This window comes from Rhipicephalus sanguineus, chromosome 7, assembly GCF_013339695.2.
Source record: "Rhipicephalus sanguineus isolate Rsan-2018 chromosome 7, BIME_Rsan_1.4, whole genome shotgun sequence".
Classification (NCBI taxonomy): Eukaryota; Metazoa; Arthropoda; class Arachnida; order Ixodida; family Ixodidae; genus Rhipicephalus; species Rhipicephalus sanguineus.
The window spans coordinates 98,761,969-98,782,440 of NC_051182.1; the positions used below are offsets into that span (position 1 = coordinate 98,761,969).

At 49.2% G+C, this 20,472-nt stretch overlaps 1 protein-coding gene across 1 annotated transcript; it reads right to left on the reverse strand.

Annotated features, from left to right (window-relative positions):
- Window positions 1-334: 334 nt before the first annotated feature.
- Window positions 335-11,514, reverse strand: LOC119399654 (alpha-crystallin A chain). Its single transcript, XM_037666468.2, has 4 exons — window positions 11,280-11,514; window positions 4,668-4,869; window positions 2,610-2,735; window positions 335-617 (listed from the first exon to the last, which is right to left on the reverse strand). Exons 2-4 carry the CDS (start codon window positions 4,854-4,856, stop codon window positions 360-362), a joined length of 573 nt encoding a protein of 190 aa, XP_037522396.1. The 5' UTR covers window positions 4,857-4,869; window positions 11,280-11,514; the 3' UTR covers window positions 335-359.
- Between the last annotated feature and the right edge of the window lie 8,958 nt (window positions 11,515-20,472).

A 20,472-nucleotide genomic window follows, 5' to 3' on the forward strand; every position in this document is an offset into this window, starting at 1 on the left:
GCCTTTGACTCACCTCAACTACATCAGAAAGCATTAACACTATTTTGCTGAACTAGTTCAGGGCCATATATCGACTGGTCTGGCGATCATATCGCGATTCCAATACGATATTTCATTCTCCTGTACTTCAAAGCTGTTTCTCCATTGTTATTCATTGCTATAATTTCATGCATCCATTTAACAAGTTCAGTTACTAGGTGTACTTGCTTGCTTCCTGTTGTGCATGTGGTGCAATTTGCTGGCTGAGCCGAAGTATGGTCAGAGTACTTCAACGCATTTAAAGACTCTGGTGTGGTACAGCGCGTCCGTGCATATAGTACAGCAACACGACGCATAAAATAGCAACAACGTTTATTTGCTCAGGCCTTGGTCTTGTTTGGCGAGAGCACAGCAATGGGCACGACTCGCTCCTTAAGTGCAGATGGCTCGGGCGACTTCTTCGCGGCACGGATGACGAGCACTCCCTCTTCATCGGCCAGGAACTCGGAGCTCACTTGCTCGGGATCCACGTCCGGCGGCAGCATGTACCGGCGCGTGAACTCGCGGGACACGAAGCCGTGCTCGTCCTGGCGTTCCTCGTGCTTGCCGTGCACCAGCACGCTGTCCGTACCTAACACCTGCGTGAAACATCGCCGCGCACTACGTTTCAAGTAGGAGGCACAACTTTTACCACAGCAGTCTACGCAAAAAATTCGCGCAAGTACGGCGGCTACACGAACATCCTGTGGTGTAGCGCGCCGTTTTTCCTCGAGTATTAACCTTTGCACAGCGGCGCACGAAGTGACCTCCCGCCGCAATTAAAATTCGCCTCTTTTATGTTGCCACGGCGCATGCGCCCGTCCCCTTGCGGGAAAGTCCGAAACGCTGTGGTAGGGTCTTCGCACGCTTTTCGATCTCAGAGGCGATCCCGGCTGTCTCGGATCTCCTCGCAAAAGTTCCATGGACAGTAAGGCTCCTGTCGTTTGTCGTTTTCGCACGCAAACTCTACGTCGAGGAGGAAACACGTTGCCTCAGCTGAAATGACCATGACGCAAATGATTAACAAAATCTCGTTAACTTTTTATTAACTTGAGGGCACTTGTTTATGTTAGAAAGTTGTAGTGCGTGCCATTTTATGACATACCCATTTTTGTAGGAATCACGAAAGTTGCACGTAATTCGAGATATTCCCCAATCAATTAATATATAACTGAGCGCGCCCGTCGCGCACGAAGCACGACCACTCTGTTACGTCAGACTGGAACTACCCGAGACAATGAAGTGACGAAATTTCAATGAAGGCGCGTCGCTCCCGTATCTTTCCGTCAAAAGCGGCAAGTCATATCACTTGCGCCAGCGCATCGCCTTGTACCTTTGAGTGTAGTGTTTGCTGATTATCTGTTTCTTTCGAGCTGTGCGCAAGAAAACCTCAATATCAACCTTTTCTTTGGCCATTAAGCATAAGACTCAGGGGCAGTTACTGCAGCGCTTCTTGCAGACAGGCGAAATAGTTTGTCGCACCCGTTTATATAGTTTAAGAAAGAAATCAATACGCACTACAGATGGCGCGCAAACAAAGCCGTCTGCTCGTGTTTTTCAGAATTCGTGCCAATTTTCCTGACCTTATTATTCTGCTTCGGCGCGCCTTGATTGAAATTTCGCCACTTCCTTGTCACGGGTTGTTCCGGTCTGACCCAACTGAGAGGCCGCGATTTCTGCACGCCGGACACCATCAGTTTCGATATCGCCCTTAAAATTCGATTATGAACACGTATACGTCTCATTATACGTGCAACTTGTGTGATTTCTAAAATAATGGGTGTGCCAAATTGGCACGCACTACAACTTTGTGATATGCATGAACAACCACCCTCAATTCAATACTTTAAAACTTAATTCACGAGTTTTTGTTTATTAGTCGCGTCAATGTCACTGTAGCTGCGGAAAAGCATTTCCGCCTCGACATAGAGTTCATGTGCGAGAACGACAGGAACCTGACTGTCAGAATTTTTCTAAAAAATCTGTATTGCCTAAAAAAAAACACCCTGCATATGGGTTGCACCCACAATGAAATCAAATATTGTCATACATCCCAGTTTTATATATACATGCATGTATGACGTTATGCAACAGCAGAGCCACCACACTACGCCGACGCAAGCGCCAGCGCGGTAAGAGCACCTAACCTGCATCTGTCGCAATCGCTGCTGCTGCCACGCCGGCACCTCCGACGCACTCTTTTCCCCTCTTCCAATAACCGTCTCATTTCAGTAGCGCTGTCACCACGCTCTCCCTACCTGTCGCCAATGCTGCAGCGCCGTTGCCAGTCTTTTCCCCTACTCTATACACTACCCATATTAGTTCGTGTCGCCCGCACCGTGTCTCCGACACGGATGTAAGTCGCGCAGGTACCCCCACTGGAAACGCATGGAGATGCGGCTTAGCTAAAAACAGCTTCGCTAAAATCAGAAAGAAAGGCGGGGCCTCGCAATAGGGGCACACTGACGGCCTCTCCTCACTCTTAAACATCACATCTTAAACCACCAAGCTCTCGCCATGACGTCCAGGTGGTACTGATCACGGCTAGCGTATGTGGTGTTCCCGGATGGGCAAGCCCTAGGTTCACCAACCTTGACCGTGATGTCGCTGGGGTTGAAGAAGCTGACGTCGAGGCGGACTTCGAACTTGGAATCATCGTTGACGACCTCCGAGACTCCCGTAGAGCGAGGCACCACGTCGCACACGCCGCCGGACACCTGCAGATCAAGCGCGTTTTTTTCAACGACGGTTGATATCAGGTTAATATAAGCAAGAGCCATTTGGCGATAGCAGAGAGTTCTTGTGCTCCCCCCCCCCCCCCCCCAAGCGCATGGCGTATCCAAGCCCTTGCGAACCTCTGTATTCTTCTTGGGTGCAGCTGGCGAACAGAAGAAAGCGGGGAGATGGCGAAATAACGCAAGAACGCTGGGACCCTATAGCTAGGTATCCCTGGCACTGAAGCTCTAGTCTGACGGAGTGCAACATGAAACGCCACCTTATTAACAAAAGAAAAATACCACGACAGGTGATTGCTGGCTGTCATCCTGTATCAAAGGGGATTGTCAATAAAGAACACCGCCATTACTGAATAGAGAACATACGTGTCCTCGCCACTTTATTAGACACATTAAGTGTGGCGTTCGTAGCTGCGGCTGCTTTGCGAACGCAGGCAGACAGGCATCTACAATGGCAGCCTGCGTCCGTAGCGCTGCTGCGGGCGCCCCACCCCCAGCCCCCCCCCCCCAAAAAAAAATTGCGGAGGGGCGAAGCATGTAGGGAAGAGCTTTTCAGCTCCACTAACGTGAAACCTGCGGAGGAGCGAAGCATGCAGTGTGCGCCGGAGTTTCCCAGGGCAAAATAAATCACTGCTATAGGGCAATGAGAGACAGAAGAAAGATTAGACACAGAGACCCGCAGTCCGCTTTTAGTTAACGTGCACGCTGTGAATCTTCATTGTTCAACTACGCACAAGAGAAATCTCCCACCGGCACTACGTTGCAGGTCAAGATCCAGTGCCTATATATACGCTGTGGCCGGTGAACGGTTGTGCAGCGCGAGCAGTCGGTTTTTTTTTTTCAATCAAGAAACTCGCTAGCAGACGCCGCCTGCGTCGGCGTTGTCTCTCGCGGGCGAGGGCGCGTTCTCGTTCCTTTCGAGCTCGTAGTCCAGCGTTCATCGCGGAAACAGCGTTTCCATAGTCAACGCGCGCCGTTCGCTCTCTCTCGCCACACGGCGAGCGCTGAGGCGGTGGCGCCCTCTTGCGCTCTAGCAAATGGACCGTCCCTACAGCAGACGACGGTGCACACCGACACGCCCCGAGAGCCTAAGGTGCTTCGCCCCTAAAACGGTCTATTATAGAGGGCAAACAAGGGATGTTGGCCCACTGGTGATCACATCGAACCTCCATCTACATGTGACCATTTGGTCGTCACTAGAGACTCCTATGGTGTTTTATGCATTTCAGGATATCCAAGGGCGTCTCACAACACCAGAAGCTACAATGTTGACGCTATATGACGCTTGCAGCCTCGAAGAAGGCAAGTCCGCTTGTCGGAACGTTGGCTCCAGCGACACCCCGCGTTCAAGTTTTTTTCATCTCATCTATCTTCCATCTTTCCCTGAGCTGCTGTCTTATTTTGACGCTTAGTAAGTGAGAGAAAACGCCTGAAAAGAAAATACACGTTGCAACACCGCCTTGAAATTTCCGCATTAACTCGCATGACGTAGTAGACTTAGGGGGCATCTGCTATATGGCCTACTTAAGTCTTTATCAACCGAAAAGGAATTACACGGTGCTTTACCGAATTTCTCCAGCATTAGAAAGAAAAAGAATTTGAAACTCGTGACGTCACACTTACATTCGTATACTTAGTTTGTGCACAAAACTAAAGAAAATTAAATATTTATCCTAATATTGAAGCTTTTATGGCGTAATTATCGACAGTAGGCCTAAGATAAGCTAACCTAAGCTATCTTGCTAAGCCTCTTGTTATCCCCCTGATTTAACCTAACCAAACCTCATTTCAACTAATCCGAACCTACCAATGCCAGAGAAACACAGCCCAAACTCATTCTAACTGACTTAGTGTTTCACTTCAGTGTCCCCTAGAAGGAATGCGGTGCTTCATACGTTATAAGAGGGCACTCACCTGTCCTCTCCGCGGCGAAGACAGCGATAGCGTAGACAGTGGCCTCCTGGCGAAGGGGTCTCGGTCGAACAGATCTTCGTCCCTAAGCGCCACGCCGAACTTCTGGTCGAAGATGCGCGAGGGGTAGTCCCACGCGTCCCACCACTCCTTGTCCCGGTGGCGACCGAAGAGGCTCCTGTGGAACGGCATGGTGGCCTTGGACCTGCGCGTGGGCGGACAGTGGTTTAAGGCCAAGGCTATAGATGGCGTCTAAAAGAACTTATTGTTGGGCTACTTGGTAGCTCACTTTGGCGCAAAATTCATCGAGCGCAAAAATGACACATTCAGACGCACACACCCACGCATTCACTCGACCAAAACACGTACAGCGCTGCAGTTTCTACCACCCTTCGTTGACACTAACTGCCGGTTTTGCGGTTAATGTCTACGAAGGATGGTAGCTTACATACGCCCGTTGTGTTTGCTCGTGTTGGAGTCCAGATGACCACATATACCGTCGATATCCGTTGTCGTGAGCAATACGAGATGGAGAACTAAAATTACATTTTAAAGGCCATAGTGGCTCAACGCAAGTGGCAAGTTCGCGACACCAAATGCCCAGGTGGAATCTCTGGCAATTCGATAAGTCACATTCATATCAGCGCATTACGAGTAATCCTTGAATAAACACGAATTCGGTATTCCAGCTCATATTGCGCACGATAGAACATCTTGCCGGAATCGATAGGCGATAAAGCGCGTGCCACTTAACTGCTACGTGCGATACACATCAGCTCAGTAATACGTATACATTGAATGTTCTATGCTTTTCACATTTCATGCGTAGAGAAGAGATACACACAGATGCGGTCGAATGTGTGTGATATTTACGATGTAAGAATAGTCAATAAGCGGCGCTGTGTTTTATTCATTAACTTCTCCCTCGGCGCTAACGAGCAGCGGGCTGCCAAACAGCCAGCTCGCTCGAAGTACACTCTTTTCCTATAGCGTGCGGCGCGCCCGCGGGGCGCTCTGAGATTGCTAAAAGGTCTACAGGGTCGCACGATCTGCGAAGAAAAACAGCGTCTGACGCACTTTCATATAACAAGATCCAGTTCGGGAAGTAGGTCCTTGAACCGCTGTCTTAGCAAGCGTCTCTTGATGTCGGAAAGAAGGAATGTCATTATAGGGTCGTGCGAATATCAAGTTTTCACCTTTAAAGTGAATTGGAATAATGGAAACGAAGTGTGAATCGAATCGAACATTTTTCGAATATTTTAGCATATGAATAGTAAAACTAATGAGTTTCGCAAATTTTTTTACTAACCAGGCATGAAAAAGTAAATATGTTGTACAGCAAATAATTCATGAGAAATTTATGCATTGTACAACACTATTGCTAGAATCAGTGTTGTAGGCGTTACTGAAAAAAAGTAACTAAATACGTTACTCGTTACACTATAAAAAAAGGAACGCGTTACCGCCCTACGTTACCTACAAAAAAATGTAACGCGTTACCGTTACCGTTACCGAAAAAAAGTAACGGACGTTACCTCTGCCGTTACTCCGCAATCATAAATTTTAAACAATTTTTCTTTGCTGCAGGAACCCACAATAACAATAATTTAAATCTGAAATTTATGTTTCACATAAAACTTCTAACCCAAACAACGAATATACCCAAAACGCTGATTTAACGAGTATAACTTGCACAAATGTACCGGACGTTAGCAATGGTATAGTGGCTTAAAGTTGCCTTTAGAGTTACGTGTGATCGCTTCTGACTCTGACACATGGTGAAGCCATTTTTCTCAATGTGACATTATACAGAATATGAGATTCAATCATCAACGCTATTCACAAAGAAAGCATCAATGAAATCTCACGAAACTTCCAATAATTCTGATGGTGTGCTTCTGCTAGCAAAATAGATGCGCGAATTTTGTAGTAGTAAAGAAATGCCTCAATGGGCTAGTCACGTAAAAAATTTTCCGTGCATGAACATTTTTTATTCACTTTAACCTGTATAATTACCGCAAAAATTGCAAGCGTTTATGTGAGGGTGTTCAAGATCAGCCTCACTCGCCCAGGAGTTCAATAACCAGAAACTTCGCTGCAGTTGCAGATAGAAAAAGCAAAATTTATTTTTAAAACAAAGTTGATAAGCCTTATCAACTTTGTAGCTGCTGTAAGATGTCGCATATTTAGACATTTTTCAAAAACAGTTTCCTTAGTTCTACAAGTTTCAAACAATGTTAATTTACTCTTTGTTGCGCATACATTTCATACACAAAATATCTTCTTTGTAACGATAATATTTGTGTTTTACAACGTCGTGAACTTTCGAGAACGACAGGTAATGAAATTGGTCCCTCCGGATTGAATATTTTTGATATTTTTTCGCTCGTAAGTTATGCAGTTAATAGGGAAATTAAGTTCCTTTTCTGGCTACTGGCATGGGACATGCATAAAATATAAAATACTCAATCAAATCTAAAATATCTATTTTCGGATCCGTGTCGATCTCTCGTGGAGTCGCCCGTTTGCAATAACCACGATTAGTGCACTAACTGCGGTAATGTCTGCCGTGTAGCTACCTGTAACCGTGGTTAGCCGTAACCGTAGTTAGCTTAACCGCGGTTAAGGCTATTCGTGTGACAGCGGTATTAAGGTAGATAGTGAGATTTTTTTTTTTTTTGCGTTACAAGAAAAAATTCTACGTTTCGCGTCCCGCTCGCATTCTTTTTCAGGGTTTTCTTCCAGCAGGGGGTCACGCCCATTCTGCACAATAAGGCAGACTCTCGATCGGCAGCGCACCTGTAGACCGGTTGACGTTACCAGCTGTCGCCTGGATGGGCCAGAATTCCACAGAAAGCCGCTTAAGTCGACGACGCGGGAGTTGTCGAATTAGATGCGGTGGTCGTTTACCATGCTATGCTCAGCGAGTGTACTCCTTTGTCACGCGAACTCGCGGACATCATTTTTATGTTGTCGCAGCCTCTCGGGGGAGTTCTTCGTTTCCCCCACGTAAACATTTTCACGATCAGCACGTGGAATGGAGTAAACCAGCCCTTGCGCTTTCTCTTCGGACGGCCTGTCTTTTGGGCACGAAAAGGCGCAGGTGCCAGCAATCCATCTGCTACATCCACTTCCACGAGAAGCATGTCCGTACAGTTTCTCATGGCGAATTATGCGGCTTTCATGAAGCTTTGTGTGGCGATGGCCCAAACCTCCACACAAGGAGTCGGCGCGTCTTAAGAAATTGGTCCCCACAATTTGGTCCCCACAATTTCCACACAAAAAAAGCGATTCCGCCCGCGCTTTCTGGGTCAATGCCTGGCAGGCCGACAGCAATCCGACGCTGCGACAAAAGAATTCTTCGGGGCGAGCTCTGGGAAAACGGCACCCCGAGGATGAAAAAGTAACGAGTAACGTGACACCACACGTTACCGAAAAATGTTAACGTAAGTACGTTACCCGTTACAGTTTCTAAATTGTAACGAGTACGTTACTAAGTTACCGAAAAAAGTAACGCGTTACCGGTAACGCCGTTACTTGTAACGCGTTACCGCCAACACTGGCTAGAATCACATCTGCAGGTTTCTTTTTAAATTTAGCCTATGCATTACACTTATGCAATGTTATCACGAAGGATGAATAGCCGCCTGGTATGTTCAGGAAGCAGCGACACCGTAGTGCATTTCACAATTTATCCAGACAACGAAAGCAGCCACCCACTAGACACACTACTGCTGATGTGCTAATTTTCATGCCATAGCTTAATCTTCCAAGCGTGTTATCTCAATTGGGAAGAGCAATGACAACTGATCGGCACGATGTTCATAAGAGCTGGTGCTTCATCTTAAAAAAAAAAAGAAAACGGCAGGGGATTGCTGGGTTTCTTCATTTTTAGACATTTCTTCTTCATTTTGCAATGGCTCCCCTTTTGTTTGGTGGTTTCGTTAAGCATAATTTAGGCACTCTGTTGCAACAACGTGCTCAGCCTCATCCAATGTCATGCCTCGACCACTACAATTGCATGCTCGCACGTTTGCAAAAGCGCAAAAGGAGGTGGGGCAATGAGGCAACTGAAAATTTGTCTATTTGTGCATCAAATATTTCGAGATTTAACGCAGGTATGTAATTCTTTTTGCTGATTTCAATACTTGTCATTAAGTTTCGTGGTGTTCGAATATTTCGAACATTAAATTAGCTTTGCGAATCGAATCGAATACCGAACTATCCGAATCGAATATTCCAAGTTTCGAACATTCGCGCAGCCCTCGTTTTTATGCAACTAATCAAACGCCTCATCATTGCCTTGACTGCCTTGATTTGTTCGTGCGATGACGAAAGTTCGTACCCATCATTGTAGCAGCTGCGCTACTCCATTAGTCAGGCGAAAGCCTTAGATGCCTCATCAAACGCGAAAATTGACCGTCGGCGTTCCGCGGCACGGAGACGAGTGATAAAAAAAAATCATCATGCGATGGCGACACCATATGACGTCATCAAGACGTCACAGACTGCCAGAATTTGTGACGCCATTATTCACCACAACGTCACTGTGACGTCACGTGACGCAACACCACACGATGACGTCATCAGATGACATCGTAACTTGGTAGAACGTGGGCCAAACACGGAGGCGACGCAAAACCAGGTGAAGTGCCTCCGACCCTGGAGGCAGTGCAAAATCACGTTAGGTGCAGAAAGCTTTCGGAGGCTGGCGGGGCAGGACCAATACATCGACTGAGATGAAAAAGAAGACGGCTTTTATCTTCTAGTCGTCTTAGGTGAATGCATAAAGGACGCTGTGAGTTTTATCTCGAGACGGGCATGGCAGGCTGTCATCTGGCAGCCTTTCATTGTGCATTGGCGAAATTGTCGGGAAAAAATCAGTTTGCGCGGTGCATAGAAACCTGAGCGTGTGCCACATCAGATGATCTACAACTGTCTACTACCTCGCTCACCTAGCTGTATAGTCATATATAGCGCCACTGTGGTCCAGAGCCGCCGGAACGGGTGCCAAGTGTTGGACCCTGAAATATCTCTGTGTTCACGTGTCCACCGCACACCTGAGGACAGCGGCGAGTCAACGGACACACGAAGAGCGGCTGGCTCGCTCTGTCATGCATAATAATAAATGTTGGTGTTTTATGTCCCAAAACCACGATTTGATTACGAGGGACACCGCAGTGGAGGGCTCCGGAAATTTCGACCACCTGGGGTTCTTCAACGCACACATAAATATAAGCACACGGGCCTCAAGCATTTCGCTTCCATCGAAAATGCGGCCGCCGCGGCCGGGATTTGATCCCGCGACCTTCGTGTCGGCAGCCGAGCACCATAACCGCTAGCCCACCGTGGCGGGTCGCTCTGTCATCGAAGCGTACGGGACGATAACACCGACTCGCAAGATATAAGGGCTCGCTCAGACTCAATATCCGGCTGAGCCTGGTTATCCCGGGCTCGTTCTAATCTAAATCCCTTTTACACGGCTCACTCAGACTCTGCCTCTCGGGTCGGTCTGTGTGTCTTTATGAGTAGGCAGAAAGCGTCATTTTTTTTCTTCTGAAGGAGGGACAAATACATGCATCGAGTGCACCTGCGTCATGGGTGTCAGTCCTCAGCGAGCAAGCGGCGTGCGTTTTGACATTAGTGACAGCGAGTACAAGGATCGTTGACAGCCGACCTGAGCAATCGTACAAGCGAGAAGCCATCTGCTACTGATAAACCATCGGATGTTGAATTCGCACTTAAACTTATGCAGATAAATCCGTTAAGAGACTCTAAAAACAAAAGAGAGAATAATAATAAGTTAGTTGATAGGAAGCGAAGCTTTTACAACCATTTTAAAATTATGTCATGATGGATCAGTCACGTCGGCAAAGCGACGTAAGCGATCGACAACAGCTGTGTTCATGGGTGTAAACGCTATGCATTGCGTCGTGTAAGGGAGGAAATGCTATCCACGGTGGACAAGCCATAATATAAGCTGTGTCGCAACGAGTATTAGCACTTTAGTGGAGTTCAGAGGGACTAAAACAGAAAAAAGATGAATAATAAATGAACGTACCACTTGTAAAAAGGATAATACAGCTCGCAGAACTACAGAAGTGTTGTATAAGTGTTGTAGTACTACCACACTTCTGTGGTACGCAGCTAAGTTCATGGATGACCAACTCGCCCGAACTTCCGGGCGAGTTGGTCATCCATGAACTTAGCTTGTATTAGCGCGGTACAAATAAGAAGTAGACACGACACGACAGACAGGTAGGCGCCTACCTGTCTGTCGCGTCGTGTCTACTTCTTATTTACCGCGCTAATACAAGCTAAGTTCGCAGAACTACATTTCCGTTTTCGCAGTTTGCTTGATTGCTTGACTGGACTCTTTTTAGGGCTTTCTAGAGCGGTAAAACAGAATCCGATGCGCCCGATCAACACGTAGCTTTGGCGCGTACATACGCACAGTAACCGGTGAAGCTGGCGGAGATGTCGGCAACGAAACACTATCCGCGAGCCCCCTCGACGTCCAACGGCGGCTCTCGGATCTAAAATCGGTGTTTCGAGGGGTTCAACGAAGAGAGATGGAAAGATGGAGGCGGCCTGTTGCTGCCTCTGACACCTCACCTTTTCAAGTGGCAGTCGCACGACACTCCGTGAAGCACGCTAAGCCTACTCGATGCACCACCGTCGTAGTCGCCGCTCCGTTAAGGTATCCCCCTTCGAGTCGGCGTCGTCGTTCGAATGTTTCAAGCGTCGCAGGGCAGTTACGTCTTAGGAGAGGCGCCAGTTTCTCCCCCAAAGTGTATACGGGCTGCTGGCTCGGTTCGAAGACACCACTAGTGGCTATTTTTTAATATTTTTTTTTGTGTGTGCCTGAGCGCGCGCCAAGCGCGAGGGAAAGCCTCACCTCGCGGCGTCAAAAATAGTCCCCAACCACCGCACGCGCGCGCCGCCGCCTTCTTAAAAAAAAAATCGCTCAACTTTCAAAGTTGCGCGCAGTGCGTCGTGATCTACGTCTTCGAGTTGTAGGAGGGAAGCGTAGCCCAAAATAGTACTGGTGCTTCCGCCACGATATTTCCGATTATGCAGTTTATTTGGTTAAGGTTACAGAGAAAACGGTGGCTTGTATGGGCAGATGCATAATCGGCGGTTATAGCATACGGCAGGATGACGGAACTGCACGGGGAACAAGGATTCATGATGAAATTTCGTGCAGCGATCACGAGTAGGACGGACGGAAGGAGGACACGAGGCAGGCGCTGACTCTCAAATGAAGTTTAATATTGAAAAGCTAGAAGAAAAGAAGAAAGAGTGAACACCCGGCCATTATATATCACTAACAAGCCCACCTAAGAACAAGTGTTCGTAGGTGGGCTAGTCGGTTCATGAGCATTATTACAAAACAGCGCAAACTACGCGACAGTGAAACACGAAGGACACAGCTCTCACTATGAACTCTGTCAGCGTTGTGTCTTGTGTGTTTCAGTGTCCCGTAGTTCGCGCCTCTCTGCAGTAATGTGCATGAAGAACGCTTCTTTCTTACCCTGTCTATTTTTTTTTCTGTTTCGAGGTAATCAGGGGCGTAGCCAAAGGGGGGGGGGGGGTTGGGGGTCCAACCCCCTCCCCTCCCGAAAATTTTCAGTTTTGCTTGCGTATATAGGCACGCACACATACAAAGGCACCAACGAACATACACAAAGTATGGTTGAACCCCCTCCGAAAAAAATTTCTGGCTACGCCCCTGGAGGTAATCCATATGGTGGATTGCCTGTAGAATGAATAAATCCGTATTTACTAGATAACGAAGAAACGCAGCTAATTAAAAGAGTGTGCTGTTTCCTTTAACTTCGAGACTGCGTAACGCGTTTTAAAATTTAACGTCCAACAACATGCTATATGGAATCGAAATAAAGGTAAGTGTAGTTGCGATGCCTCGCGCAGAAGAGTAGCCCCTCCCCCTCCCCCTAAAAAATTTCTGGCTACGCCCCTGACCTCGGGAGTCCATGCAAATTAACTCTATTCATGGAATTACTGCAGTGTTATGACAGGTCATTTCGAATATCTCCCGAACTATATCGCTGTCGAAGGAGCTGAACATCGGCCGCGCTGTTCCAGTGCTTATGGGGCTTGACTTCTGGCCCGAAGGTCGCGGGATCGAATACCGGCCACGGCGGTCGCATTTCGATGAAGGCATAATTCTGTCGGCAATATACTATAGGGACGCCGTGTGCTTAGATTTAGGTGCGCGTTAAAGAAGCCCAGGTGGTTAATTTCCGGAGCCTTCCACTCACGGCGCCTCTCATATCATATCGCGGTTTTGGGACGTAAAACCGCGACAGTTATTAAAGAATCTGACCAGATGAACTTACAAAAGAAAAAAAAAACGTCAAACGCCATGTTTTCACTCGCACTCGGCACGTCACGTGACAGGTGTTGCCCATTCCCCTTCGACCTGCACCACAGAAACCAAAACACGAGGTCCTACCGTTTCGGTTCGAAAGCTAATGGCCTAATATGTTATAACGCTAACATATAAACTAGCTTCGGATCCGTTGACCGATCGATGTCTCCAAGTGCTCCAGCACCACCGAAAGATCTCGGTATGAAGCCCCTTGGGGCTGACACCCTCAGTCTTGATGGGTGTCTGCTGAGGGGCTTCGCGGAGTCGCTATTTTCTTATACGTTTCCGACGCCATGAATGGGCGTTCTGGCACGCCCGCCGTTCCTCGGGCTTGGCAGGCGCTGCACAAAAGTCGCCGCCCCGTGGAAGAACGGGCCTCCTGTTGGGGGCTCCCGAAAATTCCGTGGCGGCGCTGCCGTGTGACGCCAACAAAAGAACAACATGGCCGCCGGACTGGCGTGCAAGTCGCGTGAGTCAGCGTGTGTATGTGAGGCGAAGACGGCGCTTGACTCATTACCGAGGCACGCGCGCCGCGTCATCTTTGTCTGGGCGTACTTTTAATGTCCGCCGCGGTGGCGTCGGATATTTTGACGGCGCGGGAAGAAAGTGGATTCAATTGTTATATTTACACCAAGACTTTAAAAGTGCCCGCAGCATGACCATAACAATAAATAAGCTTGGTGTGACGCAATATTGTGGCTATATTGATAGCTTGCCTGTGACGTCATGAATGCACAAGATGGCTCCAGCATGGCGGCTTAGATGATGTCAAGCCAGTATAATCACACGGCGATTGATCCGCTTCAGTGAGATAACGACGGCGCTGGAACGTTATTGGGTCTCTGTGCATTAATAACGAAGGAACCAGCATACGGTGTACTGATAACACTAACGTGACGACACGAAGTTCGCGTCCCACCATATCGGTGCTCCAGAATGGCTGTTTCAGCGACGTCAGTGCAACCCATCTATAGCCGATAAATCGGCAACGGTCGAAGTCGCAGACGTGCGCAGATTTCTACATTAGGTGGGTACAAGTTTCACCGCAGATGCATAGATATACCCGATTAAGTGGACGAGAGGACGACCGCCACGGTAGCTCAATCGGTAGCGCATACGACGCGTTATTCGAAGGTAGCAGGTTCGCTCCATGCCCCGAACAATGTGCCTTTTCGTTCACTTTACTTTCTTCCCATTTATATCATAATAACTACGAGTACGCCCCATATAGACCGTTTTCACGGAGACGAGAAGCGTAGCCTCGAACCGGTGCATTTTCATCACTCTCTCCCTCTCCACCGCGTATCCGGCCGTCCGGCCAATTGCTGCTGGTGTGTGCGGATTCCCGCGTTTTGCATTGCGTCGTCAGCGAGAGGTCAATGTGTTTCCATTTTTCGACGCGCTAAAACAATTGCGCTGCCGAAAATCGAAATGTCGGACGAGTACAGGTCGACAGGCTACCACTGCGCTGTGTTTGGCTGCGACAGCAGCTATCGGAAGCGCAAAAGGCTGGCAGACGAGACGCGCGAAGTGCACCATGCTTCGAAATCACTTCACTTACAGGTCGCACGCCTTCTTCTCCAACAAATAGTTTATTATATGTGGCGTCTGCACTTGTGCTCATTTCTTCATCACACCAGTTAGTTGTGCATGGGTGCTGGCACACTTTATCATCTGCACCAAAGACAAACAATGTGAAAGCTGACGATTAATGCAGAAAAGGTGTGGCCAAGAGCTCTTTTCCCATAACATCAACATCCCTCATTTCTATGCAACAGCAGACGATTTACAATGCCTGCGGCTAGCGAAATGTTCCATCTAAGTGCGAGCGATTCCGAGATTATCGAATTAGCACTTTCCAAACTACATGAAAGATAGGCGTGCAAGAAGTAAGTGTTTTTTGGAACAGGTACGCGCCCCCTAACGTTTCGTCGAGAGCACGTCGTTCTCGACTTGACAATTTTGCGACGATAAATGGGGTAGCGTCATGACAACTGCACTTTTTTTTCCCGCGGCAACCTGGGTGTCGTGAATAATCGCGTTACCCGAGCATGTGCGCTCGTCGTAACGATTTTCAAGTACTCGTCTAAAAACGAACTGACAACAATGTTACCAGAAACGGGCGCTCTTTCGGCGTATCGCTAGTGGCGGCTGCTCGCGCCGAAGTTTACTTACGCCATGCCGTGCTTCCAGATGCGCAACAAGCTTACTTTCATTTTTAGATGCGAAGTATCTGAAGGCCGAGCTCAATCCGGTGGTGTGCGGCGTGACCACCCTTACGGCGCATACCCTCTCCACACACCTCCTCTCCACTTTCCCTCTCCCCTTCCCCTCTCCCCTCTCCCATACCCCTCCCCCTTTCCACTCTTCCTCTGAAACGCGGGCTAGACATGCCGAAATTCTCTCCTGCGCAACGCCGCGATGAGCTCGAGCGCATGCGCGTCCCCTCCCCTTCTCTCTCCTCTCCTACGCTGCCCCCCTCTCGCCCGCCTGTCGACCGCGTTCCCCGCTCGCCCTGTGAGAATTAACGGCCAGGCTAGATGGAAGATACGACGCGCGTAGCGTCCCTCTTCGCGTTCCACTACGCGAGGTCGGTAGCATGCCCAACGAACGCCAACGGAACGCGATCGTGCAAGTGCTCCGGCTTCGCATCGCCTCATGGTCCCCTTTAGCGGGAGATGGTGTAATTTCTGATCGCGCTGTTTGTACGTCAAAGTTTGAGCTCACCCGTCGTACATCCTTTTCTTATCCTGCACAACGATTAGAGATCACAAGCTTTTAACTACGACGACGACACGAATCAACAGAGGCATCGCTGCTTGTGCTCCCTTCGTTCCACGAACCTTGTACTGCAACGTGCCAGGCGGAACCAAATGGTTTGTTAGATTTATGTTATGTTATGTTATGTTATGTTAGAGTTATGTTGAACTTGAATAATCACGGCAAGGAAACCCGGGAGTCGCTTTAAAAAGGAATGCGCGCACTTAGCGTGCAGCCGGACAATGGTGCACGTATTCGCTCGTCTCAATTTACGTTTTACCTATTACTTCGATGGTTGTCCTGAAAGTTAACGCTAGTGAATATTCACAGAACCTCACAAGGCGAGCTATAACAAAACATACAAACCAAATACCAATATACCGGTGCTGCTTAACTGCATTGGAATTCTACTCACCTCCTACGTCTATCGTCGGCGCCGCTGCGGGAACGTCTCGTGGGCAATCGCCGTTTGCTCTTTCAGCCATTTTGAAGCTGAAAGCTTAGCGATTACTTACTGTACCACGAAGAACAGCAATACCTTGTGAACTGAGGGTATACGCCGCAACACCACCGCAGAACCCCAAACACCGGCACGGCGGCAAAACATTGCAGACGCTAAACGGCGCTGCGGCGGTAAAGTGCTTTAAAAATGGCAGCCTCCTCGTGAAAGTGGTGTATACTTGTCTTGGCTTGATTATCTGTTGGTTCTCATTAAGGCTATGTCTAACAAAGAAAAAAACGAGCTCCTAAATTCCCCTTTGGTTTTAGGTTGGAAACTTGAACGTCTTAGTAAACTTCGTCAAGGATTCCGACATCCCAGGTGTTCAGCCAAACGCAATGTTTTAGGTACTAACGACACACCTAGCGCTTTAAACCTTATTCTGCGAGGTATTTACGTTAGCCGAGAAAACAAGGTTCGAGCGGAAACCAACTAGCATGACAACCATTCACAGGTGAATGACAGGCGCGCCGTGGTTGTGTGGCCGTATACCTTACATTTTTTCTTAGGTTGTACGCGAGTATAATTATGGCGTCTTCTTGGTTAATTAGCTCAGATAGAGCGACCGATTATAGGCAAGGCGCTGCTCGTAATTTAATGCCCGGGGATCATAAGAATGTCCCTTCACCTACAATTCTTACAATATTTCACCTACAACTGGGGGAGAGGGGAAAGAATTCCACCAGATGAACTTTACTGCAAGCGGACGTACCATTGCTGATTTGATTTGACGCGAGTTCTGAATATATATGTACAAAACAGCAAACATACGATTGTGGTTTGGGTAACAGCCACAAGAGCAAGGTCGTGCAACTTTTGAAGAATGTGAACAGCGCGGACGACAATGAAAAGTTCGGGGCCGATTGGGGTTAGTTGCCTAAGCAATGCCACGGTCAGTAAAATGATAGAATATTGACACAAAATACAAACCATGATGGCGCTGTAAAAGCACTGCACAATTCAAATCAAATTTTCTTAAACACAAAATGTAGACCACAAACAGGTTGAGTGAAACGAAGGAAGCTTTCCTTGGTTCTTTGAAGCGCCGAATTCTCTACATATATCGAATTGTAGGCCATCAGCGCGGATTCAAAACTGTTGTCCTCGGACAGCAGTTTAAATAGCAATCAATTTTAAGTACCTAATTTAGGTACAGCAACGTTATGCGACACTGTCACAATGTTTGTTGTATCCACAGATAAGCAGGTAGTTGCCACCTCCTCCTGATATTCTCGTGGCAACTCGGGACAGAAGTACGGTGGTGCCGTATAAAAAAAAGCACCACAAGTCGCGTACTAGAAGCGTCGATCACGCTCTTGCGAATATACCAATATACACCGAAGAGAAGAAAAAAACACAACGCTCGGACCACAGCGCGGCGGTACTCGAGAACGCCTCTCAGCGCCACACAATGCAGAAGTTCTTCAGTCCAAGGTTCTTGCTCGATACGAGATCTCCGAGCCGGCGTAGTAAGCGTTCACGAAACCGGGTCCCGGTGCATGATCTCCGAAAGAAGACCTCGCACTGAGCGCAGGAAGCAGCGACTGATGACCTCGGAGGCCGGTGCGACGTGGACGTTCAGTGGCGGCTGTCCGAGTCGTGCTGCTCACCACTGCGGTCGCTGCTGCTTATATGCCGCTGCTTTTTCGACGAGCGTCCCGAGCGGTGCATCGGCTGAACGTTGCCCTTCCCAGGCATGTCTCGCAATTGCTTGGGACTGGGACCTCCCGCGTGACACGCGTTCTCCCCGTGCGTCGCGTCCTTCGCCTCGACGCCAGCAGCGGCAGCGGCGGGACTGCGCTCGAGTTCCTTCGACGGGACGGGAAGGCGCGTCCCGCTCGACGTCGTCTTGGCCGACGTCTGTGAAATAGACCCCGGCGCAACGACGGCTGGAGAAGCAGAGGCAGCTGGCTGCCTCGCGGCTGTCTCCTGCTGCGGCACAGAGGTGCTGGAGGCGGCTTGAAGCGCGTGGGTCGTGGCGGGTCGCGACGTCGTCACTCCGGGTGCCGATGCCAGTGAGATAGACGCCGAGGAACCACGATCCAGTACGCCGCTTTCGGCTGAGGCTGCCGAAGTGTCAGTGGCCCTGAGAGCAGCCGTGTCGTCGACGTCCTGGTTAGAGTCGAGACTCTTGCGCGAGAGGCGCCGCCGACGCGAGCGCCGCTTGAGGCCAACGGCGAGCTTGCGAAGCAACCGGGCGGACTTGTCACCGGGAAGCTTGCAGACATCGACAATGTCCAGCTGGTTTGCAGTGGTCGTGATTCCATAATCCAAGTGGTGTGCCTGCAGAAGGACCCGAATGATGACCAGCACGAAGTGAGAGGGTAATGACGCAGTATGCGAAAAAGCGCTTACTTCTGTTGCATGGCGCAGCGTTATAGAGAGTGGCGTCCGAAGGACCGCATAGGGATATCTGATATTTATGTATCATAAAAAGAACCGCGCTCCAGTGCAGTCTAACTGTCCTAAAGCGTTTGTTAGGAGCTGTACGTGTTTTACTGGCATCGAATTGCAAGAAGGCTTTTTAGCAGTTGAATACAAGAACTACGGTTGAAAAGTGGCCGAAGCGTGCATAGCCCCGCGCACGTCTGTGTATAGCACAGGCGTGCGCGGCAGCTCGCGGCATTTGCGGGCTCTGACGTGGCGTGCACCAGACCAAGCGTGGCCTGATAGACATGGAGATCTGCGCACATTGCTTTAATCGAAAAATGATGCTGGTAAGCGCCTTTGTTTTGCCGGCTATGCGCGTTACCCGAGGTTATCACTTTTCCCTGTGACCGCGTATCTCGGAACAGCCACAAAGCGCTTATCGTTTTTTCGGAAAGACTCGGGCGCGTGCTATCAGACCAAACGCGCCATTCTTTGGCATCGAGGCACCGCTAGGAGAGGCCGAGTGCAAATTCGGTTAAACAAGGGCACTCAATGTTGTCGCTTCGTCATAGCAGGTCTGCACGCCTATTAAGCCGCGCATGCTCCTGGACACACCACGTGAGACCCCGCAACGATCGCCAGGTGTCGCCACCCAGAAGAAGGCTGGCTGCTCGCGCGCTCTACACAGACGTGCACGAGGCTGTTCACGCACTGTCAGGCGAGTGTCTAATAATAGCAAAACAAATTATTAGAACCATGGGCACACATGTCATTTAAGTTATGCGTATTCATACGAGTTTTGAGCTGTTGGCCGCGGTGTTGTAGCCGTTACGGTGCTCGGCTGCTCACCCGAAGGTCACGGGTTCGGTCCAGGCCGCGGCAGTCGCATTTCGATGGAGGCGAAATGCCAGAGGCCGATGTACCGTGCGATGTCAGTGCACGTTCAAGAACACCAGATGGTCGAAATTTCCGGTGCTCTTCAAGACCCCATAACGATATCGTGGTTTTGGGACGTTAAACCCCAGATATTATTATGTTGAGCTTTAGTGCCCACTACAAAAACATAACATAACTGCGACCCTCATTAGTGTCCCCGGCCGTCGTCAAGTAAGCATGCTCACTACCATAGGCGTGCGCACAGGGGGCGCAGGGGGGACGGCAGCCCCCCCTAATCACCTAAGAGGGGGGAGCGCAAGATCTGCCCCGTACATTGACCCTTCTACTCACCTAAGAGGGGGGGGGGGCGCAAAATCTGCCCCATACATTGACTTAGAAGGGTGGGGGGCGCTGCGACGACCCTATGCCCCCCCGCCCCCTAATGGGGAACCCTGCGCACGCCTATGCTCACTACGAATGACGCTTTCAAGTGGCTAATGCAGCCTTTAGCTCTCAACAATACCAGAAAGCGGTACATACACGTGCATATGCCTTGGCGTTTGTGTCCTTATGGGTGCTCCCTAAACATTATGCATTGGAATTGATGAACAGCGGAGTTAACATTAGAAATAATGTGCGCATGTCTTCGTTAAAGTCACTTACATTGGTACTTGCGACACCTTTCGGTCCTTCCTCTCGGGTTGCTGGCACGGACGACGTCGGCGCTTCCTTTCCAGGATGTGCCTGAACCTCTCCTCTGCTCGACTTCGCAGCCTCAGATGTCGCTGGCGCGTCACGTTGCGTCTTGTCGGGAACCGTAGGTTGCACAGGCAAGGCTTGTTCGATCTTCCCGCCCTCTGCACCGGTGCCCGAAGGCACTTTGGTGGAAGAAACGTCACCGGCAAGCGGCG

What these genes read in the sequence shown, in the direction of transcription:
- LOC119399654 (XM_037666468.2), bottom strand. Translation starts at nt 4,856, where the DNA reads ATGCCGTTCCACAGGAGCCTCTTCGGTCGCCACCGGGACAAGGAGTGG. An exon ending in CTTCGCCGCGGAGAGGACAG is followed by an intron (nt 2,736 to 4,667) that starts GTGAGTGCCCTC and finishes CTTGATCTGCAG; the next exon opens with GTGTCCGGCGGCGTGTGCGA. An exon ending in CCAGCGACATCACGGTCAAG is followed by an intron (nt 618 to 2,609) that starts GTTGGTGAACCT and finishes TGTTTCACGCAG; the next exon opens with GTGTTAGGTACGGACAGCGT.